Source organism: Gadus macrocephalus, chromosome 23 (genome assembly GCF_031168955.1).
Source record: "Gadus macrocephalus chromosome 23, ASM3116895v1".
Lineage (NCBI taxonomy): Eukaryota > Metazoa > Chordata > Actinopteri > Gadiformes > Gadidae > Gadus > Gadus macrocephalus.
The window spans coordinates 16,601,307-16,627,027 of record NC_082404.1 but is presented as its reverse complement, the minus strand read 5'-3'; the positions used below and the strand labels follow the sequence as shown (position 1 = coordinate 16,627,027).

General features: G+C 48.0%; 1 protein-coding gene across 4 annotated transcripts in view; it reads right to left on the bottom strand.

The window, feature by feature from the left end:
* Positions 1-25,721, bottom strand: part of LOC132452627 (piezo-type mechanosensitive ion channel component 2-like) — a 36,173-nt gene continuing 10,452 nt past the window's right edge. The window contains exons 12-52 of one of the 4 annotated variants that reach the window (XM_060045327.1): positions 25,598-25,676; positions 25,335-25,429; positions 24,810-25,060; positions 24,379-24,539; positions 22,849-23,025; positions 21,957-22,070; positions 21,442-21,642; positions 20,935-21,139; positions 20,248-20,343; positions 19,852-20,020; positions 19,497-19,583; positions 19,049-19,205; positions 18,750-18,846; positions 18,305-18,470; positions 17,825-17,914; positions 17,429-17,499; positions 17,132-17,197; positions 16,935-17,029; positions 16,103-16,217; positions 15,915-15,965; positions 15,371-15,537; positions 14,398-14,954; positions 13,931-14,245; positions 13,742-13,843; positions 13,363-13,519; positions 12,661-12,843; positions 12,124-12,253; positions 10,583-10,673; positions 10,258-10,405; positions 9,591-9,678; positions 9,348-9,474; positions 8,684-8,842; positions 7,464-7,611; positions 6,760-6,948; positions 5,359-5,451; positions 4,246-4,415; positions 3,325-3,441; positions 2,977-3,056; positions 2,580-2,793; positions 1,923-2,064; positions 1-1,321 (exon numbers count right to left, since the gene is read on the bottom strand). In XM_060045327.1, the coding sequence (XP_059901310.1) occupies positions 1,214-1,321; positions 1,923-2,064; positions 2,580-2,793; positions 2,977-3,056; positions 3,325-3,441; positions 4,246-4,415; positions 5,359-5,451; positions 6,760-6,948; positions 7,464-7,611; positions 8,684-8,842; positions 9,348-9,474; positions 9,591-9,678; positions 10,258-10,405; positions 10,583-10,673; positions 12,124-12,253; positions 12,661-12,843; positions 13,363-13,519; positions 13,742-13,843; positions 13,931-14,245; positions 14,398-14,954; positions 15,371-15,537; positions 15,915-15,965; positions 16,103-16,217; positions 16,935-17,029; positions 17,132-17,197; positions 17,429-17,499; positions 17,825-17,914; positions 18,305-18,470; positions 18,750-18,846; positions 19,049-19,205; positions 19,497-19,583; positions 19,852-20,020; positions 20,248-20,343; positions 20,935-21,139; positions 21,442-21,642; positions 21,957-22,070; positions 22,849-23,025; positions 24,379-24,539; positions 24,810-25,060; positions 25,335-25,429; positions 25,598-25,676 (6,028 nt within the window). In that variant the 3' untranslated portion in view covers positions 1-1,213. Of the gene's footprint in view, positions 1,322-1,922; positions 2,065-2,579; positions 2,794-2,976; positions 3,057-3,324; positions 3,442-4,245; positions 4,416-5,354; positions 5,452-6,759; positions 6,949-7,463; positions 7,612-8,683; positions 8,843-9,347; positions 9,475-9,590; positions 9,679-10,257; positions 10,406-10,582; positions 10,674-12,123; positions 12,254-12,660; positions 12,844-13,362; positions 13,520-13,741; positions 13,844-13,930; positions 14,246-14,397; positions 14,955-15,370; positions 15,538-15,914; positions 15,968-16,102; positions 16,218-16,934; positions 17,030-17,131; positions 17,198-17,428; positions 17,500-17,824; positions 17,915-18,304; positions 18,471-18,749; positions 18,847-19,048; positions 19,206-19,496; positions 19,584-19,851; positions 20,021-20,247; positions 20,344-20,934; positions 21,140-21,441; positions 21,643-21,956; positions 22,071-22,848; positions 23,026-24,378; positions 24,540-24,809; positions 25,061-25,334; positions 25,430-25,597; positions 25,677-25,721 lie in introns of those variants that run through there. The other 3 variants (XM_060045328.1, XM_060045329.1, XR_009524428.1) reach the window with 3 other exon arrangements.

The window sequence follows — 25,721 nt, the reverse complement described above, 5'->3', positions numbered from 1 at the left end:
TGAAGAGAAATCATTTAATCACAGCTAAATTCCAGTTATTAAGCTAAAGTGTAAATGTCCAGTTATTCACATTTCTAAATTAGGTTCAGATCTTCTACCATACATGTTCACAGTCAGGGGGGCTACAAGACGTAGCAATCTTTGCCACACAGTGACATTAAACAGTGAAAGCATACATGGCACATACACATCATGGCAGGCACTACATGGGGCAGAAACTAATAGAGAACCACTTATCAATACTAGTACATGGTACAGTTCAGAAAGTAATACAGAACCACTTATCAATACTAGTACATGATACAGTTCAGAAAGTAATACAGAACCACTTATCAATACTAGTACATGATACAGTTCAGAAAGTAATACAGAACCACTTACCAATACTATTACATTGTATATGGAGCAGAAAGTAATACAGAACCACTTATCAATACTATTGCATGGTACGTGGAGCAGAAACTAATAGAGAACCACTGAACAATACTAGTACATGGTGCAGAAACTAATGGAGAACCACTGATCAATACTAGCATACAGTGTCTGCAATGGCTGCTCAGCGATTGTTTTCCATATATGGAAGTGGCCTTACATTGCCAAGCCTCTCAGATTAAACAGCAAAGTGACTCAAGTCGGTTGCTCTGAAACACCTGACGGACCAGCATCGAAATGACCAGAAAACCGGTCGTTTTGATGCTGCTAGCAGTTAGGATTCAGTGTATAAAGTGTATAGTAAGAGTCTGAATGCACGGAACACCTCTACTCCAGCTCAAATGTGCATCCCGTGTTTATGAAGATGTCTGCTGTAAACAGGTTTATACCGGTGAACGGTACTGGGAGAGAGAAGTTTCTGTTAAAAGAAGGACTCGGGTAACAATAGTAGTGAGATTAGTACCGACAATGGTACTAAGAGTAGTACTCAGATGAGTACCGAGGATAGTACTGCAGCGTAATCACCGTGATTCAGCAGAGGGTACTTCCTCTGGCCCAGATTTACTGCAGTACTCCAGTACAGTACTACCATAGTACTCCCTGTACTGTAGTCTAGAGTCTAGTTCCTTTGTTCTTCACAGTCGTGTGTTGCAGACCTCCCATCATCCTCTGAGTAAAGCCCAGGTCCCCCCTGTCTAACGTTGCTTTGGTTTAATCCACGTCCTCCCTCATGGCTTCTTGTCATGATGACTGGGTTAAACCATTTGGTTAAACCATTGGGTTAATATGTCCGTCGTGTCCATTTAATGAGTGTCTCAGGGGAGCGGTAGAGGAAGATGAGTTTAGCGTAGAGCTCTTCCTCCAGCTCCAGTTCCCCCGTTTCCCTCACCTGGAAAACAAAGCAGGCAATCAACCAATAAGATTAACCCAATAACCATCAACCAATCAGACGAACACATTGCAATCTACCAATCAGACGAACACAATACAATCAACCAATAAGATTAACCCAATAACCATCAACCAATCAGACAAACACAATGCAATCTACCAATCAGACGAACGCAATACAATCAACCAATTAGATGGACCCAATAACCCTCGACCAATCAGACGAACACAATAACAATCAACCAATCAGACAAACACAATACCAATCAACCAATCAGACGAACACAATAACAATCAACCAATCAGACAAACACAATACCAATCAAGCAATCAGACGAACACAATACCAATCAAGCAATCAGACGAACACAATAACGATCAACCAATCAGATGAACAGAATAGCAATTAAACCTAACAATTGTTAGTGCTTGGCACATGGTTCTAATAACATCCTTACTGTATCGACAGCGATATATCGTAGTTCATCCTTCTTCGGACAAATGTACTTTTTGAAAGTCACTTGGGATAAAAGCATTGGCTAAATGCCCTCAATGTAAAGGTAAATGTAAATGCTGGGGTCAGCGTGTTGGAGACGTACCAGGAAGATGTCCGTGCAGAGCTTGAGGATGCGGTCGACGCAGGGCAGCTCCTCGAACATCAGGGAGTGGCTGATGCCGCTGAAGAACTCGCGCACAAACTTCCCGATCACCAACACAACCGACGCATAGAGTCCCATGATGCTGCACACACACACACAGACACACACAGACACAAACAATCAAGCACATTACCACAGACACACACATCAGTACTGACACACACCCATGAATACTGCACACACACACATCACTCTCCCATGATGCTGCGCACACACACGCGCACACACACACACACACACACACACACACACACACACACACACACACACACACACACACACACACACACACACACACACACACACACACACACACATCACTCTCCCATGATGCTGCACACACACACACACACACACACACACACACACACACACACACACCACTGATTCATTCATCATTTTCACATTAAGACGTGAAATGACACCAACACCACAACTGCAGGAAGTTAAAGAGTGTATTATATAATAATGTAGTGTTTGTGTGTGAGTGAGTGAGTGTGTGAGAGTGAGTGAGTGAGTGAGTGAGTGAGTGAGTGAGTGAGTGAGTGAGTGAGTGAGTGAGTGAGTGAGTGAGTGAGTGTGTGTGTGTGTGTTTACCCGTATCCTGCTAGAAAGCCGAGGCTGGGGGGGCTGACTTTATCACTAAAGACAAATAGTTCAAGTCCCGCCCGTCGCCTGCCAATCACAGGAGCGGGGTTTCTGGTTGGTGTTAAGCTGTGGGCGGGCTGGTCCACGATCCACCACTCCTGCAGCTCCCCACTGCGGCTGGTCGACCGCTCCAACGCGATCTGGATGTCCTTATAGCTGTCTTCTGATTGGACGGAGAGAGGCGGAGAGGGAACGTTTGTGTGTGTGTGTGTGTGTGTGTGTGTGTGTGTGTGTGTGTGTGTGTGTGTGTGTGTGTGTGTGTGTGTGTGTGTGTGTGTGTGTGTGTGTGTGTGTGTGTGTGTGTGTGTTGGTGTATTTGTGTGTGTGTGTGTGTGTGCGCTCGTACCTGTGTAAAGTTGTTCTATTGGCTTGGCGTTTGAGTCACTGGGAGCACGCATGAAACAAGGGAACACCTGACCTATAACTCTGTAGACGCACACACACACACACACACACACACACACACACACACACACACACACACACACACACACAAGAAGGGGAGAGAGAGACAGAGAAACAGACAGAGAAGGAGGTTGAGGTGAGGAGATAGCATGATGAAAATAAAGGGAGCATATGTATTTTTAAATCCAATTGATATAATAAGCAGTAAATCACACACACACAAACAGGACTACTCTCTCTCACTATTCCCTACCCCCCCCCCCCCGCCCTCTCTCCTCCCCCTCCTTACACAGGTGTGGAGGTGTTTCCAGACAGCAGGTGTATCAGGTTCAGTCTGGTGTCGTCGTCCAGGTAGGTCACATGTTTACCAGACGCCAACTCAGCCTTGGCCCCCAAACTCAGGTTCCTGGTCGACACAAATACAGTAGTAGTAGTATTAGTAGTACTCGCAGTAGTACTGTTGTACCTTCTATACAGAGGCACTTCTGTACCTCTGTATATTGTCAGTAGGCTTGCTAGGCTTTCTAGGCTAAGCCAGGTTTGCTAGGCTAGGCTATCTCGCTAACCTCCCACCCTCAGAAGAACTGCTACCTCTATACCTTTTTGTTTTATTTATTTCTTATTGCTTATGTTTATTTATTTATTTATTTTTTCCACAATGTCTTGTTTTTTAAAAAATGTATGATGACTATATGCTCTGTAAGGTGATCTTGGGTGTCTTGAAAGGCGCCTCTAAATTAAATGTATTATTATTATTATTATTATACCGTTTTATAATGTGAGGAGGCTGGCTAGGCTAAGCTTGCTAGGCCTGCTAGCTACCCAACCTCAGTAGTAGTGGTAGCATCTAGTATCAGTACCTCTGTAGGCCTATGTTGTCAGCAGGCTTGCTAGGCTAGGCTAAGCTAGTAGTGGTAGCATCTAGTATCAGTACCTCTGTAGGCCTATGTTGCCAGCAGGCTTGCTAGGCTAAGCTAGTAGTGGTAGTATCTAGTATCAGTACTTCTGTAGGCCTATGTTGTCAGCAGGCTTGCTAGGCTAAGCTAGTAGTGGTAGTATCTAGTATCAGTACCTCTGTAGGCCTATGTTGTCAGCAGGCTTGCTAGGCTAAGCTAGTAGTGGTAGTATCTAGTATCAGTACCTCTGTAGGCCTATGTTGTCAGCAGGCTTGCTAAGCTAAGCTAGTAGCGGTATTATCTAGTATCTGTACCTCTGGATGGTCCAGGAGATGGTCAGAGGGAAGTCCTCGTCCTGGCCCAGGACCTGGCTGAGGTACTGCCGGCTGGGAGGACTGATGGTCCAGAGAGAGTTGCTGCTGCCCTCCAGCTCGGCTACGGTCACGTCCTCCTTGGTGTACGCCTCGAAGAACTGCAATGCATTCTGGGAAATACACACATTGCATCCGTTTTGTAAACCTTTTTAGTCAAACATGCCACCCCGTACTGCCATCAAACGGCGATGACCTTGGCACTAGAACCACTTTAACAACAAAGATGGCGGACGCTGATGTGGAAACGTTTGGTTGAATGCGCTACCGCAACCTTGACGGTTTTTCGTTTCTCGAAAGAACGACAAACAACTTAACTTAAACGGCAAACGCAACTTAAAGATGCGTTTGCCGTACTTCCAACAGGATATGGTAAAAGTAAAATTTGCGGTCAGTGCTACATCAACAAGTGGCGTTAATGAAAATGAAAGTGAAAGGCTTTGCTATTAAGTGATGAAGTGGTGATTGATGTTACCTTAAAGAGTCCATCTGTAAAAACTGATGAAGGAGTGATGCAACTTACAGGGGTTTAGCTATGAAGGGATGAAGGAGTGATGTTACCTACAGGGGTGTTGCTAGACGGATGAAGTGGTGATGAATGAGGGATGTCACCTAGAGTGGTGTAACTGTACAGACTGAAGAACGAGTGATGTTACCTACAGGGGTGTAACTGTATAGACTGAAGAACGAGTGATGTTACCTACAGGGGTGTAACTGTACAGACTGAAGAACGAGTGATGTTACCTACAGGGGTGTAACTGTACAGACTGAAGAACGAGTGATGTTACCTACAGGGGTGTAACTGTACAGACTGAAGAACGAGTGATGTTACCTACAGGGGTGTAACTGTACAGACTGAAGAACGAGTGATGTTACCTACAGGGGTGTAGCTGTACAGACTGAAGAACGAGTGATGTTACCTACAGGGGTGTAGCTGTACAGACTGAAGAACGAGTGATGTTACCTACAGGGGTGTAGCTGTACAGACTGAAGAACGAGTGATGTTACCTACAGGGGTGTAACTGTACAGACGGATGAAGGAGTGATGTTACCTACAGGGGTGTAGCTGTACAGACTGATGAAGGCGTGGTAGTCTTCCTCGTTCAGGTCCTTCAGTTGGTTCTGCTGGGCGCTCATGGTGAAGATGGGCTGGGAAGGAAACGTTAGAATGAACCACGAGGACCACAATGCTATGAATGATTGATACATTGTAATGTTATTATGTTATGAATGTTAGGTTATACCTGTTATGAACATTACTATGTTATGACTGTGATGTCATGCATGTTTCTATGTTATTAATGTAATGTATTAAAGTAAGTATAGCAATAATGTGATGGTACCCTCCCAAGTGATGTTACACCTGGTACATGTACATCAACATTTAGGGCATTTAGCAGACACTTTTATCCAAAGCGACTCACAATAAGTACATTTGTCAGAAGAAAAAGGAACAACAATATATCGCTGTCTGTACAGTTGAGATGTTCATAGAACCAAGTGCCAAGCACTAACAATCGCTAGGTTAACACATTCCCCGTATACAGCAAAGATAGCTAGGATAAGATGCTGGACCATGCTGAGTATTATTTTTGAGTGCCAGGACGTACAACATAACATAAGTGTGTAAGACAGGTGGGGGGGGGGGTGGCTATGCAGAGTCCAGGTGAACTCTGAGCTAGTGAGGAAGCTGGTGAGCGACTCCGCGGTCCTGACATCGGCGGGGAGCATTTAGTGATGTCATACCTGGTACCCTCCCAGGTGATGTTACACCTGGTGGTGATGTTACACCTGGTAGTAATGTTATAGTGAGGTTACCTGGTAGTGAAGTTACACCTGGTAGTGATGTTATAGTGAGGTTACCTGGTAGTGATGTTACACCTGGTAGTGAAGTTACACCTGGTAGTGATGTTATAGTGAGGTTACCTGGTAGTGAAGTTACACCTGGTAGTAATGTTATAGTGAGGTTACCTGGTAGTGATGTTACACCTGTTAGTGAAGTTACACCTGGTAGTGAAGTTACACCTGGTAGTGATGTTATAGTGAGGTTACCTGGTAGTGATGTTACACCTGGTAGTAATGTTATAGTGAGGTTACCTGGTAGTGAAGTTACACCTGGTAGTGATGTTATAGTGAGGTTACCTGGTAGTGATGGTACACCTGGTAGTGATGTTATAGTGAGGTTACCTGGTAGTGATGGTACACCTGGTAGTGATGTTATAGTGAGGTTACCTGGTAGTGATGTTACACCTGGTAGTGATGTTATAGTGAGGTTACCTGGTAGTGATGTTACACCTGGTAGTGATGTTATAGTGAGGTTACCTGGTAGTGATGTTACACCTGGTAGTAATGTTATAGTGAGGTTACCTGGTAGTGATGTTACACCTGGTAGTGATGTTATAGTGAGGTTACCTGGTAGTGATGTTACACCTGGTAGTGATGTTATAGTGATCTTACCTGGTACCCTCCCAGGGTGATGGTGAGGGACACGTCCAGAGGTTTGTTGACCACGCCGGCCACAGACTTGACCAGCGACATGAAGAGCAGCGGGAACCACACGATGCAGATGAGCAGCAGCACGATCAGACCGCCCATCCCGTACTTCACCACGCGCTTCTTCTTCTGCCCCCGGGGCTGAGGGTAACGCTGCGCACGCACACACACACACACACACATACACACACGCACACATACGCGCACACACACACACACACACACACACACACACACACACACACACACACACACACACACACACACACACACACACACACACGTTTTGGATCAGTAAACACATTCATACACCCACACACACACACACACACACACGTTTTAGATCAGTAAACACACACATACATGTTATAAATCAGTAAACATATACACACATACACACATTTTATAGTTCAGTAAACACATTCACACAAACATACATATACATACACACACACACACACACACACACAACATAACATAGATCAGTAAACATATTCATACAGACAGACAGACAGACAGACAGACAGACAGACAGACAGACAGACAGACAGACAGACAGACAGACAGACAGACAGACAGACAGACAGACAGACAGACAGACAGACAGACAGACAGACAGACAGACAGACGGAGAGACAGACAGGCTAGGCGTGCGCGGTGGTCCTTACCCTCTCAGACTCCCTCCAGCACTTGAGGACGAAGGTGTGGGCGTAGATGTCCTCCACGCAGATCCAGGAGGACAGGGACAGGGTGGTGTCGGTCCAGACCCAGTCCATGACCGCGCGCAGCTCCGTCAGGAACGGGACCATCCGGAACCTGGAGCCACACAGGAGGTCAGAGCCCGCTCCCCTGATGGAGAGGGAGCCCCCAACCTCGCCGTTTTCTAATCCGTCGAGCGCGCGCGCGTGTGTGTGTGTGCGTGTGTGTGTGAGCAGGGCCGGCGATCGGCATAGGCGACCTGGGCGAATGCCTAGGGCGGCAAATGTGTTGGGGGCGCCCTCTGGTGGCGCCCTTAATAAATACATTTAATTTAATTTAAAGGTGGGGTATGGGATTTGGGAAACGCCAGCAGATTTGGAAAATACACAACTCAAATGGTTCTACCCCCTCTCCTTCAACGCTGACTCTGACTCCACCCATTCCAAGTACATGGACGTGCACGAGCGAACACAGATGCGGAGAGCGAGCCATTAGCTAGCTCCAGTAGCTACCGCAGGATAACAACAAACAGAATTTTGCTCTGGGTCACGAGCTTTGAGTACATGCACGAAGGGGTCGCACGGGGAGAGGGGGAGTGCAGTACGACCGTTTGATTGACGTACTTACTGTCCAATGCCACTCGGTGGGTCTGGAAATCATTGGCTGGAGTTTTTCGAGCCCTGCCCATTCCACAGATGATTGACTTGTTTAATTGTCATGTCAGAACTTCTAACTCAGTGGCTGTAAGTGGGTTATGATAAGGATTTCAAGTAACGCACAAGAGGCGTGATCAACGGGCCTAGTTCAACTGGCTCTGTGCACGAATGGCTGCTTGCCGTCACTTCCCTGTCGTCATTGTGTTAAACTAGCTAATAGCGCACCAAGGGGAAAAGCCAGCTTGCTGATTGGCTCCCGCAAAAACGTATCGGAAGCAGAAAGGAATGTATTGCTCTTCTCCAGACCCTGGTGTAGGGCGAACTCAAATTGCCGGGGGAACGGGGGATCAACTGTTAGTGATGATTGAAACCCTCACTGAAGCTCGCAGGGCAATGCGTTTAACCCCCCCCCCCCACCCCCGCTAGCCCCGCTCGGAGGAGGTTTCACCTAGGGCGTAATTTAACGCAGAACCGGGCCCGTGTGTGAGTGTGTGAATGCTTGCGTGCGCTTGTGTGTGTCTGCGTGGGCCTACCCCTGGAACAGGAAGAGGTTGAGGTAGTTGTGGCTCTTGGTGAGGAAGTTCCCCAGGACTCTGGTCGGGTAGCCAGAGCGGATCTGATAGGCCGACAGCCCAAAGTACACGCACTTGACAAAGTACCAGAGCTGGGCCACACTGTTGTGGTTAAATCTCCTGGAAAGACACAAGGAAGAAGAGGAAGAGATGTGAGAAGCAGGAGGAGGATGAAGAGGAGGAGGAGGAGGAGGAGCTGGAGGAGAGGGGAGGAGGAGGAGGAGGAGAAGAGGGGAGGAGGAGAGGGTAGGAGGAGGAGGAGAAGAGGGGAGGAGGAGGAGGAGCAGGAGGAGGAGGAGGAGAAGAGGGGAGGAGGAGCAGGAGGAGCAGGAGGAGGAGGAGGAGGAGAGGGGAGGAGGAGAGGGGAGGAGGAGGAGAAGGAGGTGGAGGAGGAGGTGGACTAGGAGGAGGAGGAGGAAGAGGAGGAGGAAGAGGAGGTGGACTAGGAGGAGGAGGAGCAGGAGGAGGAGCAGGAGGAGGAGGAGCAGGAGGAAGAGGAGGTGGACTAGGAGGAGGAGGAGGAGCAGGAGGAAGAGGAGGTGGACTAGGAGGAGGGGGAGCAGGAGGTGGACTAGGAGGAGGAGGAGCAGGAGCAGGAGGAGCAGGTACAGTAGGGTTAGGGTACCTGTCGGTTACAGATGGGAGGATGAAGAACATCCAGAAGTGGATTCCAAACACCAGAAGCACCTGGAAGATCAGCTTTCCCACCACCGTTTTCCTCAGATACAGAGCCCTGTCAATCACCATGGTACCTGCAGACAGACAGATAGGCAGAGAGTCAGACAGAGAGTCAGACAGAGAGTCAGACAGACAGACAGACAGACAGACAGACGGGCAGACGGGCAGACAGGCAGACAGGCACACCTACCAAACTGGATGAGCACCATGACCAGGAAGGCCTCTGGGACCTGGTCCTCTGAGAGGGAGGACGTGATGTCTGCGGCCGCAGAGTGTTTCTGTGGAGAACAGCACAGTGAACACACAGGAGCTAACTACAACCTAAAGTAACCTTCACAGACTCAGGATAACCTTTAATAACTTTAACAAACCTAAACTAACTCAAAAGAACCTTAACTAACATGAACTAACCTGAACTTACCTTTTCTAACTCAGAATAAGCTTTACCAACCTTGAATAACTTTAACTAACCTGAACTAATTCCAAAAGACCTGAACCAACCTGAACCTATCTCTCACTAACTTCAACTAACCCAACTAACTAACTGAGACTTTAAGGGGCTGAGAACTTAAGGGGTGAGACCTCAAGGGCTGGGACTTTAAGGCCTCAGACTTTAAGGGCTGAGACCTTAGTCACTGAGACCTTAAGGGCTGGGACCTTAAGGACCGGAACCTTAAGGGCTGAGACTTTATGGGCTGAGACCTTAGTCACTGAGACCTTAAGGGCTGGGACCTTAAGGACTGAAACCTTAAGGGCTGAGACTTTATGGGCTGAGACCTTAGTCACTGAGACCTTAAGGGCTGGGACCTTAAGGACTGAAACCTTAAGGGCTGAGACTTTATGGGCTGAGACCTTACCCCGAATGCCCAGAAGCCGAAGACGATGATGATGAAGTCGATGGTGTCGGCCAGGAACATGGCGACGTAGACATCTGACACAGCGCTGTACTCTGGTTGGACGAGAGCTTTGAAGAAGTCTCTGATTGGTCCGTATAACAGCACACCCCTGAGGAGAACGGACACGTAGAATATGTTTCATAGAATATCCATACTATGCCCCTATATAATAATACACTGTGTGTGTGTGTGTGTGTGTGTGTGTGTGTGTGTGTGTGTGTGTGTGTGTGTGTGTGTGTGTGTGTGTGTGTGTGTGTGTGTGTGTGTGTGTGTGTGTGTGTCGGACCTGTTTACGGAGTAGTTCTTAGATCTGATGAACGCCTCTTTCAGTTTCTCCAGAAGCAGATCAGACTTGGTGGGCTGAGAACACACACTACCTACAGACACACACACATACACACACACACACACACACACACACACACACACACACACACACAAGCACAGATTTTGTATCAGTAATCGTTCCCCGTGCAGATGATCAACACCTAAAGCAGCACCATTGTCCTTTAGCGTTCTAGCCCCTGCTGTGTTTGGTCGGAGGTGCCAACATTAAAGGGCTCTTTATGGTTCCACGTTACGCAATGGAAGGGGGTTACAGACCCCTTACGTCTTTGCCGACCCTCCTTGCGTCCACCGCAAGGGCCAGACGTGCACCTCCCAAAAATGTTAACCTTCCGTCGAGGCGACGCAGCAGCAAGGCCTGTGATTGGTCCGCTTACTAAAACCCGACGTAGAAACATAAACGTTCACGACTGCATCGAAGCGTCTGCGTGGTCATTGCGTCGCGGCAACGTGGGACCATAAAAATGTCTTTAGGGTAGGGGAGGGGTACCAAGGCAGCATCGATTCAGGAACCAGCAGTCCAAAGCTAAGATCATCGAGGATGACCTACCGGCCTTCTGACAGCAGTCTCTCCCTTGACATGTCCCTCAGGGTCTGAGTGTGTCTGTATTCTGTCCCACATTGTCTGTGTGTCTGTATTCTGTCTCTCAGTGAGTGTCTGTATTCTGTCTCTGTATGTCTGTATTCTGTCCATCAGTGAGTGTCTGTATTCTGTCCCACAGTGAGTGTCTGTATTCTGTCTCTGTGTCTGTATTCTGTCCCTCAGTGAGTGTCTGTATTCTGTCTCTGTGTGTCTGTATTCTGTCCCTCAGTGAGTGTCTGTATTCTGTCCCTCAGTGAGTGTCTGTATTCTGTCTCTGTATGTCTGTATTCTGTCCATCAGTGAGTGTCTGTATTCTGTCTCTGTGTGTCTGTATTCTGTCCCTCAGTGTGTGTCTGTATTCTGTCCCTCAGTGAGTGTCTGTATTCTGTCCCTCAGTGAGTGTCTGTATTCTGTCTCTGTGTGTCTGTATTCTGTCCCTCAGTGAGTGTCTGTATTCTGTCTCTGTGTGTCTGTATTCTGTCCCTCAGTGAGTGTCTGTATTCTGTCCCTCAGTGAGTGTCTGTATTCTGTCCCTCAGTGAGTGTCTGTATTCTGTCCCACAGTGAGTGTCTGTATTCTGTCCATCAGTGAGGGTCTGTATTCTGTCTCTGTGTGTCTGTATTCTGTCTCTGTGTGTCTGTATTCTGTCCCTCAGTGAGTGTCTGTATTCTGTCTCTGTGTGTCTGTATTCTGTCTCTGTGTGTCTGTAATCTGTCCCTCAGTGAGTGTCTGTATTCTGTCTCTGTGTGTCTGTATTCTGTCTCTGTGTGTCTGTATTCTGTCTCTGTGTGTCTGTATTCTGTCCCTCAGTGAGTTTCTGTATTCTGTCTCTGTGTGTCTGTATTCTGTTCCTCAGTGAGTGTCTGTATTCTGTCTCTGTGTGTCTGTATCTTGGTTACCTTCCGGGGACCCCGGGATGGAGGGGCCGGTCTTCAGGTCCTGTGGAGGAGCAGGGGGGTCTTCTGAGCTGGGGGAGGGGCCGGCTCTGGGCTCCTGTTGGACTGGGTTCTGGTCCCAGAGGCCGTGGCACTGGAGGACCCAACGACATCAGGACAGGAGAGCCCAGAAATACATCATTCACCACGGCTAATATTTAGAACAATAGTGAAAAAATAAATAATATATATATTTATATGTATGTATCGATAGTTAAAGATATATATACACTCATTTTGAGCTGGGTGTTGGTTTCGGCTGCCAATGAAGCATCATTTTGCCGTTGGCTCGGCCGTTAATGACTTTGAGGATCAATTCAACGTTGAACTTAGCCTCACAGTCAGTAGGACAGAGGACGGAAACTGACATCTGAGTCAAGATTTGAAAATTCACTTTTCAAATCTTGTTGGAAAGTACAAGTACCGGTACCAATGTAGCGGTACATTCCCACGAGAGGTCTGTTGCAGTACGGTGAACCTGACCCCCGGCAGTGCCTGTACCTTGAGGATGGACCTGTGGAAGAACAGGGCCAGCAGCTGCAGGAGGTCATAGAGGACATAGCCGTCCTTCTTCTCCACCCCCAGGATGTTGGGCGGGTGGAAGGGCTTGGAGCGGTCCAGCTCCATCTTCTGGTTGAACGGGAAGAACCCAAACTGGAAGAAGTACTTTATCACGATGGCAGCCTGGGGCACAGAGAGAAGGGACGAAGAGCGGACGAGGTTTGAATCAATGAATCATTCATTTACAATATTTTAATGATAGGCTAAAGGAGATCAGAAAGGAAGCATTGAAGGACCTTTCTTCTTTCCTAGCATTTAGAGAATTAGAACATCTTATCATGGCTTACATACTCTTCGGGTAATTTCACTCGTTAAGGAACCATTCTAAGTAAAAAGGACTATTCGACCGCAGCCTTGTTTAGAACTGATCCACAACAGTATTTTCCGGAGCACCTGCCACTGATTGGCAATGACACCTGTCACTCACGAGGCATTGAGCCACAGCCACGCCTCCTCCCATAGATACATGCACATCAACAGCCAAACGACAGCGAAACACAGTTTGAGGTCCCGTGATCAGGAAGGTCTCCAGGCAACAAAGACTTTGCCTTCACTAATTTGAATAAAAACTCTTCACTTTGTTAACCGAATGGGTCCTACGTTGAATGTTCACACTCTGAAGTTGACCACAGTTCAACGTACCTCAGTATAGATGATGGCCGTCATCCAGAACCGCTTGCTGGGCCGGGGGACAGACAGCATGGCCCAGAGGAAGACACACACGGGCAACGTCAGGGTGAGACAGCTCGCCGAAACCATGTGGTTCAGCACCATCACCAGGTAGCACACCATCTCTGACCTGGAGACAACGCATCTCTAACGTTAACACCATCTCTGACCTGAAGACAACACCTTTATAAAGTTAACACCATCTCTGACCTGGAGACAACACCTTTATAAAGTTAACACCATCTCTGACCTGAAGACAACACGTTTATAACATTAACACCATCTCTAATCTACATTCCCTTTACTACCATCTCTGAGTTTAAAGTGCAGTTAAGAGTACATGTTATGTTACCTGGCAACCAGGATGTTGTAGAGGGCATAGCAGAGCTGCAACAGCTGCGGCTGGTTCCCATAGAAACGATCCGATGCTCCCAGCTCCTCGTTGTAGAACATCCTGCAAGCCCATATTAGGGAGTCCGGGTCAGTTGAGGTCGGTTGTGTGTTTACGTGTGCGCGCGTTTCTTCGAGCGTGCGCGTGTACCTGTGCCTCAGCAGGTCATTGGCCGTCAGCTCCTGGGGGCGGGGCTGGGGCGGAGACGAGGTGGTGGGGCGTTCCTGGTACCCCTCGGCCAGGGGGGGTCCCTGTGCCTGGAGCGCTGCCCGGCAGCCCGGCTTGTGCTGCCGGGACCGGAGGCCCAGGGCCTGGCTGTAGGTCGGGGGGAGGACGGGGGAGGCGGCGGGGGGCGAGGAGGGGGAGGGCTGGGTGCAGGTGTGGAGCGAGGGAGACTTCGGGGTCGAGAGCGGGTGGGTTCCTAACGATGGATGGGGGTCCAAAGCCTCCGTGCTTCCCATGGTCCTTGTGGGGGCAACAGAAAGTAGGACATGTTTGGTTCTGTTCACTGCACCGGTGGGTTCCTCCAGTGAAGGCGTTGCGTCACATGGTTCAGCTTCCTAAACCCCAAACGAATAATAATATAAAAGAAAGTAGAATGTAAGAGGGCTACTCACCTGCTTCCCTCCAGTGAGGAAGACGAGGACAAGGAGGGGATTCGGCCCATCCTGGAGAGTTTTGGACGGGCACATCGGCTAGCTTTAGCCGCTGGCTGTCTGGTTTGTGTTCCAACCGACGACGCCCGTTGGACCTCTGGTTCGAATGGGAGTTCTTCTTCTGCTTCTGTATCTGTATCTTCTCCGGGAACGGTCTCTGTTCCTGGGGTTTGCTGTGAACCAACCTTCAAACCCTCACTTTCCAAAGTCCTATGCTGTGAGGCCGCCATCTCTGGCTTATTACAAGACGCATTCCTTGAATCCGTCTCCAATTCGATGTCTGCCAGTGTCCTGTTGTGCTCTGATGCTTTCTTTGGAGACACGTTTGTCACAAACACATCATCTGATTCCTGGGATGCGCAGTCTTGTCCCTGAGACGCATGGGAGACAAAGTCCCGTCCCTGAGACTCATGGGATACGTAGTCTTGACCCTCAGCCTGCAGACCAGACTCCATAGATCTCCTTAACATCTGCTGCTGATAGAACACGTGGATGGTCTCCCTGGAAGGACGGGTTCCCTGAAAGACAGAAATGCCTGATGACCATCCCTCCTCATCAAGAGCGTTAGTGACATCTAGAGAGTTAGTTACATCTAGAGAGCTGGTGACATCTATAGAGTTAGTTACATCTAGAGAGTTAGTTACATCTAGAGAGCTGGTGACATCTATAGAGTTAGTTACATCTAGAGAGCTAGTTACATCTAGAGAGTTAGTTACATCTAGAGAGCTAGTTACATTTAGAGAGTTAGTTACATCTAGAGAGTTAGTTACATCTAGAGAGCTAGTTACATCTATAGAGTTAGTTACATCTATAGAGCTAGTTACATCTAGAGAGTTAGTTACATCTAGAGAGTTAGTTACATCTAGAAAGCTGGTGACATCTAGAGAGTTAGTTACATCTAGAGAGTTGCGTGCGTGTGTGTGTGTGTGTGTACCTGGTTAGCCTGCTGGGTTAGCATACAGTGCTCTATGCGCAGCACGGTGGAGATGTTGAGGTGCTCCTGACAGAGAGTCCTCAGCCACGAGTTCAGAGAGTCCAGGACGGCAGACAGCAGAACCCACCAGAACCGCAGCAGGTTGGCCACACGGCGCAGCACGTTGTCTACACACACGCACACGCACACGCACGCGCGTACAATTATTATGCATACATAAGGTAGGGAGAAAGTAGAGTCAGTGTTAGACAGAGAGAGAGAGGAGGGGTACGCATCGTCCACACTGTACACGTCCGTCGACGGGTCTCATTGACTCTGCACGGGGCGCTCTCGTAATGCAGCGTGGGTCAATCCGATCCGTCGGCTCCGTTGCCTGCCTTCAAAAAGTTGAGGAATATTCTACTTTTCGGGCTGCAAGGGATCCGTCGGCCAATCAGATCGCGTCCCCCATACGTCAGACACGCCCTCTGTCGTCCGTCGACGGACAGGTACAGTGTGAAGGCGTTAGAGAGAGAGAGAGAGGGTTGAGGGATGGAGAGAGTACCAGGGACGTCTTCCTCCTCTTCCTCATCCTCAGTGCGTCCATCTTGTCCGTCTGTGGAAAGGGGGGCACATTTCACTTCCTCTACAAGTTTAAAGGTTCATCACAGGGAATCCATCCATTGATTATCATCAGTTAATGCTTAATAAGCTATCAATTGCTCCCGCCCGATGGCTTCTCTCTACTCTTACCTTCTGTGGGGGAGAGAGGGGGGGAGAGCGGGGGGGAGAGATGGAGGGCTTTCTTTCTTTTGTTGCGAGCTCTCAGTGCTGTCCTGGTGTCTGTTACCCAGGCGTGGTACACAAACTGGAGGAGACGTCAAGAAATGTAGAGTCAACATACAACATGTGCCATAAACATATCAGTCACCAGTCACCCAGGCATAATACACACTCTGACCCTGCATCCCTTAACCCTTAACCTGCATCCCTTAACCTGCATCACTGAACCCTTAACCTGCTTCATTGAACCCTTAACCTGCTACACTGAACCCTTAACCTGCTTCACTGAACCCTTAACCATCATCACTTAACCCTTAACCTGCATCATTGAACACTGAACCTACATCACTGAACCCTTAACCTGCATCACTTAACCCTTAACCTGCATCACTGAACCCTTAACCTGCATCACTGAACCCTTAACCTACATCACTGAACCCTTAACCTGCATCCCTTAACCCTTAGCCTACATCACTGAACCTACATCACTGAACCCTTAACCTACATCACTGAACCCTTAACCTACATCACTGCACCCTTAACCTACATCACTGAACCCTTAACCTGCATCACTGAACCCTTAACCTACATCACTGAACCCTTAACCTACATCACTGAACCCTTAACCTGCATCACTGAACCCTTAACCTACATCACTGAACCCTTAACCTGCATCACTGAACCCTTAACCTACATCACTGAACCCTTAACCTGCATCACTGAACCCTTAACCTACATCACTGAACCCTTAACCTACATCACTGAACCCTTAACCTACATCATTGAGATACTCAGACTCTACCTGGAAAGCCGACCTATCAGGAATGGGTTCCTCCGGTCGCTCCTCCTCCTCCTCGCTGTCTGTCTCAAACAGGTAGTAGTTCCCGCTGCGCACCACTAGGGGGAGACAAAGGTCATTGGAGAATGTAAACCAATGGCTGATAGTCTAGGTTGGAACTCAAGGTCAGGGTTGATGACCTGACGGGTCATGTGACCTACTGGAGGCGTGGTCTACCCAGGGTCTCCACCACTCCTTCTGGTTCCTCCCCTTCCTGTCCGTTTGACCTACACACACAAATACACACACACACACACACACACACACACACACACACACACACACACACACACACACACACACACACACACACACACACACACACACACACACACACACACACACACACACACACAGGTAGTCAGACAGAAAGACAGGTACTCAGACAGACAGTTTGTCAGACAGACAGGTACTCAGACAGACAGTTTGTCAGACAGACAGGTAGTCAGACAGCTTACCTTCTGTATTGCTGAGCAGTCGCTGTTTTCCTCGACGGAACTTCTGTTGTCGAGATTTAATTCTCTCCATCCTAAACAAACAAGTTAATGTACACATAAGTTATGGTTGTATGTATATAGATTTAAGATATGTATCTATATCTATATTTAGATAAGATATGTTTCTATATTGATATATCGATCTATATCTAGCCGCTGGCTAGATATATATGTGTGTGTGTGTGTGTGTCTGACCATGTGTGTATGTGTGTGTGTCTGACCGTGTGTGTGTGTGTGTGTGTGTGTGTGTGTGTGTGTGTGTGTGTGTGTGTGTGTGTGTGTGTGTGTGTGTGTGTGTGTGTGTGTGTGTGTGTGTGTGTGTGTGTCTGACCATGTGTGTGTGTGTGTGCTACTGACTGTCTCTTCAGGAGGTCCATGGATCCTTTCTCCAACTCCAGACGCTCTCTGACCGCCTTCACTGTGGCCGCTTCGATAAGCTCCGCCCCCCTGAAACACACACGCACACGCACACGCACACACACACACACATTTATTAAACATACACATAAAGAGACACATAAAGTACTAGTATTATTAGTACTATAAGTATTAGTTAGTATAAGTATTGTTATAATTATTATTATTATGTAACTGGAGGCCAGGAGCTGAGCATTGTGAAGGTCCAGTACGACGTTGTCTGAGGTACTAGTATTAGTAGTACTGTGTACCTGGAGGCCAGTAGCTGGGTATTGCGCATGTCCAGTACTACGTGAGGAAGTACTAGTATGAGCAGTACTAGTATCAGTGTTAGTAGTACTAATATGTAACTGGAGGCTGGAGCATTGTGAAGGTCCAGTACGACGTGTCTGAAGTACTAGTATTAGCAGTACTGTGTACCTGGAGGCCAGTAGCTGGGTATTGCGCAGGTCCAGTACGACGTGGAGGAAGTACTGGCTGGTGAAGACGCGTCTCTGCAGCAGCAGGCAGCAGAAGCAGATGCTGTCCCAGATGATGCCCGCCTCGTCGCTAGGCAACTCGCACTGTTTACTACTCTGCTGCTCCGCTGCAAGACAACGGTATGGTGTCACCATGACGATAACCACCCCAACCGATACCACGTCACCGTGACAATAACAACCACATCAAACACCAGGCCATCATCTAAACTGTTGAAGATCGAACATTGTTTTAAAACCCTTATTGATTAAACGGTAAAAACATTGTTTACCACGCTGTTAAAGAGTCTCATAATAAAGGATATTGGGCAAAAGTAGACAGACAGACAAATGGGCAGTGGGGAGACAGACAGACAGACAGACAGACAGACAGCTGGATGGCTTACGTTTGGTGTATCCCTTGATGGTGCACGCCAGGCTAAAGAGTTGTATCAGCCAGCAGTGGTTCAACACAAGAGACTTGATGTATCCACACGCTAGAATCTAAACACACACACACACACACAGACGCGCGCGCGCACGCACGTGCACGCACAAGCACAGAAATACAAACACATACACACACACACACATACATACAAACACACACAGAAAAACACACACAGATTATACACACATTAGGGTCGACATATAAACACACGCGCCAGCACCTAGTATGTGTGTGTGTGTGCGTGTGTTGGTTTACCGACAGGATGTTTTTCATTGTAATAACAAAGATGTTGTAGCCAATCAGACAATCCCAGTAAACCAGGATGATTCTGATTGGCTTCAACAGCAAGTCTCCGCCCACCAACAGGAAGTAGAAGCAGGCGACCAGGTAGCCCATGCAGAAGATACTGATCCTGCCAAATAGTGAACATATTAACACATACAGATCCTGCCAAATAGTGAACACATTAACACATAAGGACCCTGCCAAATAGTGAACAAATAACCACGTCTTGATCCTGCCAAATACTGAACACATTAAAAAATACTGATCCTGCCAAATAATAAATACATTAACATACACTGATGCAAAAAAATTACTTCAAAAACTGACTTAAATATGTATTTAATAATTATTTTGTGAGCAAATGAACCAGAGGGTGACGAGACAGGATGAGTGAACTCAATGGACTCAAAATACTAACCTGGTGGTCCCAGTGATGAAGATGATGGTGAGAACAAACCAAAACAAATAGCTGAACATGATAACCTTCATCATGTCTAAATAGGACCTATTGGAATGAAAACACCACACACACACACAAATATGTAAACAAATAACATATTTAATATATACCCAAACAATATAAAGGGGGGTTAGGGGTGGGTTTATATCTACAGGATATAAAATTAGGGGTGGAATTATACCAACAGGATATAAGGTTGGGGGCGGGTTTATACCTACATGAAATAAAGATGGGGGCGGGTTTATGCCTCCATGATATATAGTTGGGGGCGGGTTTATACCTGCAGAATATGAAGTTGGGGGCGGGTTTATACCTGCAGAATATAAAGTTTGGGGCGTGGCTGTATCTGAGAAGACTGATTGGATCAGAGGCCTGCTGGTCCTGCTCCCTGTTGTCTCCTGCCAGGACCTGATAGGTCGTCTGCGCCTCCTCCTCAAACACCAGCAGCTGAATACTGGCCCCGAGAAGCAGCAGGAAGTCATCTGCAGCAGACAGGAAGTACCAAAGTTAGGTGTACAGATACCCAGAATTACGAGGGCTCAAACAAACATTTATAGACCGATGAAAATACTGAGTATAATATAGAGAATAATAATATAAATACAGAGGATACAGGAACAATAAATATCAGTCATGGACTGATGACAAATACACACCAGAAACACTAGGACTATGGTAGTAGTATGAATGTGAAGAAGAGGGTGTTTACAGAGGATGAAGAGGGCGTCAGGAGGGGTCAGGTAGTCGGGCAGGTAGAGCCACTTGACCACGTTGGAGTCCGTGTCCGAGGACCTCCAGGGGTACTCTGCACAAAAGACCCCGTCGTTAGGCTGCTCTGTGTACGCATGCATGGGTCTGTAGGTTGGTAGGGTGAAGGGTTGAATGCAGGGAGGCAGGTAGATATGAGGGCATGAATGTATGAATGAATGCAAGTAGGTAGGTATGTAGGTGGGTACGTATGTATGTATGTATGTATGTATGTATGTATGTATGTATGTATGTATGTATGTATGTATGTATGAATGAATGAATGAATGAATGAATGAATGAATGAATGAATGAATGAATGAATGAATGAAGGTAGGTTGGTATGTAGGTGGGTACATATGTATGAATGAATGAATGTAGGTAGGTTGTTTATGCATGACTAAGGGAATGCATGCATAATTGTATGCAGGTAGGTCGTTATGAATAAATGAATGTGTGCGGGTAGGAATGTATAAATCAATGAATGAATGCATGGATGAATGTCACATGCAAGCGTATGAACGGATATGCATGTGTATGCTTGTGTGCGTGAGTGCGTGCGTGCGTGCGTGTGTGTTTGCGTGTGTGCGCTTGCGTTCGTGCGTGCGTGCGAGCGTGCGTGCGTGCGTACGTGCATGTGTGTGTGTACCTTTGCATGCTGCAGGGGGAAACCCGATGCACAGCAGGTACTGGAAGCACAGCAACCCTGACAGGTAGTAGCAATACTTTTTCCATATAAGGGCAATCTGCTTCCTGCTGCGTCTTGATAGGATGGTGATGAGGCCGAGGGCGTGGCCAACTGCAAACAGGTCCATGCGCTGACCAATGACGTTCACGGCCAGCAGGAAACAGGTCTGAGTGTGGAAGATATTACAAATATATTCATACCCAATATTCAAAAAGTTAGCTAATAATGCCTAATATTTTAAGAAATGTTTAGCAAATATGTAAAAAGTTATTGATACCTAATATTTAGAAATGTATTGATACATAACAATTAGAAATGTGTTTATGAATAACATCAAAAGGTATGTAGGTAGGTTTCAATACATCATATATTTTTTCTTTTTATACATAACATTCAAATATATATTTAGATACTTATTTTTCATGCTAAAAAAGATATTCATACATTATATTGAAATTGTATGCTTACCTCAAGGCCAAACTTGTAGAAGAAATAATTGGCAAAGTATTTCATACAGTTGAGTAAGCCATCGTCAAGGTGTTGCCGTGTGATGTCATGAAACAGGGTCCGGGTGGGGTGGGGGGGCACGTTGCTACGGAGACGGTATAACTCCTGATGTCTGTAGATGGTGACCTCAAAGGCTAGCAGCGCCAACATCACCATGTTGTACTGTGGATACAGGATAGCATTATGCTAACATCACCATGTTGTACTGCGGATACAGGATAGCATTATGCTAACATCACCATGTTGTACTGTGGATACAGGATAGCATTATGCCAACATCACCATGTTGTACTGTGGATACAGGATAGCATTATGCTAACATCACCATGTTGTACTGTGGATACAGGATAGCATTATGCTAACATCACCATGTTGTTCTGTGGACTGTGTGTGTGTGTGTGTGTGTGTGTGTGTGTGTGTGTGTGTGTGTGTGTGTGTGTGTGTGTGTGTGTGTGCTTGGGTGTTTGTGTGTTTACCCTAAGATAGTCCAGTAGTTTTCCGTCCGTCTTGCGTAGCCCCACCCACTGGGCGGGGTCAACAGGAGCAGCATAAAGCAGAGATGATGACAGGTCTGCTGTCACGTTTGATGACTATAGACGGACAGAGAGACAGACAGTTAGGGTGTGCATACTGGTGAGGGTGGAGACAGGTGGGGGTGTAGACAGGTGAGAGTGAGGGGGGAGACAGGTGAGAGTGAGGGGGGAGACAAGTGAGGGGGGAGACAGGTGAGGATGGAGACAGGTGAGAGTGAGGGGGAGACAGGTCAGTGGGGAGACAGGTGAGGGGGAGACAGGTGAGGGGCGAGACAGGTGAGGGGGAGACAGGTGAGGGGCGAGACAGGTGAGGGGAGAGACAGGTGAGAGTGAGGGGGAGACAGGTGAGTGGGGAGACAGGTGAGGGGAGAGACAGGTCAGGGGGGAGACATGTGAGGGTAAGACAGGTGGGCGGAGTCAGGTGAGGGGGGAGACAGGTGAGGGTGAGACCGTTTGGGGGTGAAGGTGAAGGGGGAGAAAGTGAGAGGGGGGAGACAGGTGGGGAGGGGGGACAGGTGAGGGGGGAGAGAGGTGAGGATGAGACAAGTGGGGGGGGGACAGGTGAGGGGGGAGACAGGTGAGGGTGAGACAGGTGGGGGGGGAACAGGTGAGGGTGAGACAGGTGAGGGTGAGACAGGTGAGGGTGGAGACAGGTGAGAGTGAGGGGGAGACAGGTGGGGGGGAGACAGGTGGGGGTGAGACAGGTGGGGGGGGAGACAGGTGAGAGTGAGGGGGAGACAGGTGGGGGGGAGACAGGTGAGGGGGGAGAGAGGTGACGGGGAGACAGGTGAGAGTGAGGGTACCAGTGGGGTCCTCTGTCGTGCTAAAGCCTCACCACCGTGCAGTTGGAGGAGTAGGTGAAGGGCTGGATGGCGTTGAGCTGGTAGAGCATCTTGCTGACGGCGATGACGCAGGTCCACACAGTACACACGCTGGAGGCCAGGGGGCGCCAGACCCTGCAGGGCAAGGCCACCGCCCAGCTCACCACGAACACCAGGTTGAACAGACACACCTGCAGGGGGCGGCGAGAGACGGGGCAAGATGTACCGCTGCCACGACACGAGGGGCTCTACCACCACCACACATGGTGGACTAGAAGAAGTACTACCACTACATAACACGTAAACTAGGAGAAGAGAAGTACTACCATTACATAACATGTAAACTAGTAGAAGTACTACCACTAGATAACATGTAAACTAGAAGAAGTACTACCACTAGATAACATTATAACATGTAAACTAGTAGCCCTACCACAAGATAACATGTAAACTAGTAGTGCTACCCCCTACACAACATTTAAAGTAGGAGATCTATCACTACACAACATTTATCTAGGAGATCTACCACTACACAACATTTAAAGTAGGAGCTATATCACTACACAACATTTAAACTAGGAGATCTATCACTACACAACATTTAAACTAGGAGATCTATCACTACGCAACATTTATCTAGGAGATCTATCACTACACAACATGTAACCAGCGGAACAAAAGTCCTACCTCTAGTCCTATCTTAGATTTAAGTTAGGAGCGTGCCACCACGCACTCAACCTGGCGGCCCGTACCTCTTTAACTGAGACCCAGAGGATGTAGGCCTGTACCTCTTTAACTGAGACCCAGAGGATGTAGGCCTGTACCTCTTTAACTGAGACCCAGAGGATGTAGGCCTGTACCTCTTTAACTGAGACCCAGAGGATGTAGGCCCGTACCTCTTTAACTGAGACCCAGAGGATGTAGGCCCGTACCTCTTTAACTGAGACCCAGAGGATGTAGGCCCGTACCTCTTTAACTGAGACCCAGAGGATGTAGGCCCGTACCTCTTTAACTGAGACCCAGAGGATGTAGGCCTGTACCTCTTTAACTGAGACCCAGAGGATGTAGGCCCGTACCTCTTTAACTGAGACCCAGAGGATGTAGGCCCGTACCTCTTTAACTGAGACCCAGAGGATGTAGGCCCGTACCTCTTTAACTGAGACCCAGAGGATGTAGGCCCGTACCTCTTTAACTGAGACCCAGAGGATGTAGGCCCGTACCTCTTTAACTGAGACCCAGAGGATGTAGGCCCGTACCTCTTTAACTGAGACCCAGAGGATGTAGGCCCGTACCTCTTTAACTGAGACCCAGAGGATGTAGGCCCGTACCTCTTTAACTGAGACCCAGAGGATGTAGGCCCGTACCTCTTTAACTGAGACCCAGAGGATGTAGGCCCGTACCTCTTTAACTGAGACCCAGAGGATGTAGGCCCGTACCTCTTTAACTGAGACCCAGAGGATGTAGGCCCGTACCTCTTTAACTGAGACCCAGAGGATGTAGGCCCGTACCTCTTTAACTGAGACCCAGAGGATGTAGGCCCGTACCTCTTTAACTGAGACCCAGAGGATGTAGGCAGACACGATCTTGATGATGTGCAGTTCCAGGAGCCACCACAGGAGGTGCTGCATCTTCTGGAGGGAGAGCAGCAGGCGCAGGAAGAGCTCCGTCAGACGCTCCACCACCAGGCGCCAGTGAGACCGGAACCCTAGGGGTTAGGGGACCGGGGATAGGGGGTTAGGTATAAGGGTTAAGGTTAGACTTAGCGACTCGGTTAACAGTCAAAATGTGTGCACAGAAGAGCAAACTTAATTTGTATTAATATTTTTATTAATACATTTATATGGGAGCTTAAGCAGTGGGAAATTACATTTCTTTCACTCAGAAGAACAAACTCTCCTCATGTTTACATTAGGAGGAACAAACGTTCCAGAACGAACCATGTGTTTATAATCAGCACCTCAGTCCTCATGAATACCTCTGATCTGTTCAGACGGGGTTTCCCTTCCCCACACGCAGGGGTATTCCCGCTTATCTTCCTCCTCCTCCAGCCAGGTATCTCCATCCCTCCACTGCTCGTCCTGCCACTTCCTGTCGTCCTCCGGCCACTTCCTGTCGTCCTCCTGCCACTTCCTGTCATCGTCCGGCCACTTCCTGTCATCCTCCAAGGAGAAAGGGAGCGATGGAACGAAGGCCAAGTCCTCAAGGCTCCCGTCCGAGTGAACGAGCCTGGAGAGACAAGGAGGAGACAAGGGGACGGTAAGGAGACGATAAGGAGAGATAAGGAGACGATAAGGAGACGATAGACTCAGAGACAGACAGAGAGATAGAGTGACAGGCTCACATACACAGACTCACACACAGAAAGACGGTCAGACAGATTCCCTCACACACACAGACACACACACACACACTCACAGACAGATATTCAAAATAACAGCACGGTTTCGACCCTATTGGGTCTTCTTCAGGCAAATGAAATTTGTGAGAGAGAGACAGGTACCTTGTGATGGTGCTGTTGTGTGTGTTCACCACAGTCTTGAGGTCTGTCAGTTGGAGGAACGGCTGGTGGAAGTAATGGAGGTGAAGAACACACACCTACACACACAGAAACAAACATGTCTGGTTCAAACCTGCACACGTGTGTGTGTGTGTGTGTGTGTGTGTGTGTGTGTGTGTGTGTGTGTGTGTGTGTGTGTGTGTGTGTGTGTGTGTGTGTGTGTGTGTGTGTGTGTGTGTGTGTGTGTGTGTGTGTGTGTGTTTCACCAGCAGGAAGGCAGTAGGGATGAAGATCCTGGTGAACAGGACTGGAACAGAAAACTTTTCTAAACCGATGTCTTCTAACCTGCAGAGAGAGAGAGACACACACACACACACACACACACACACA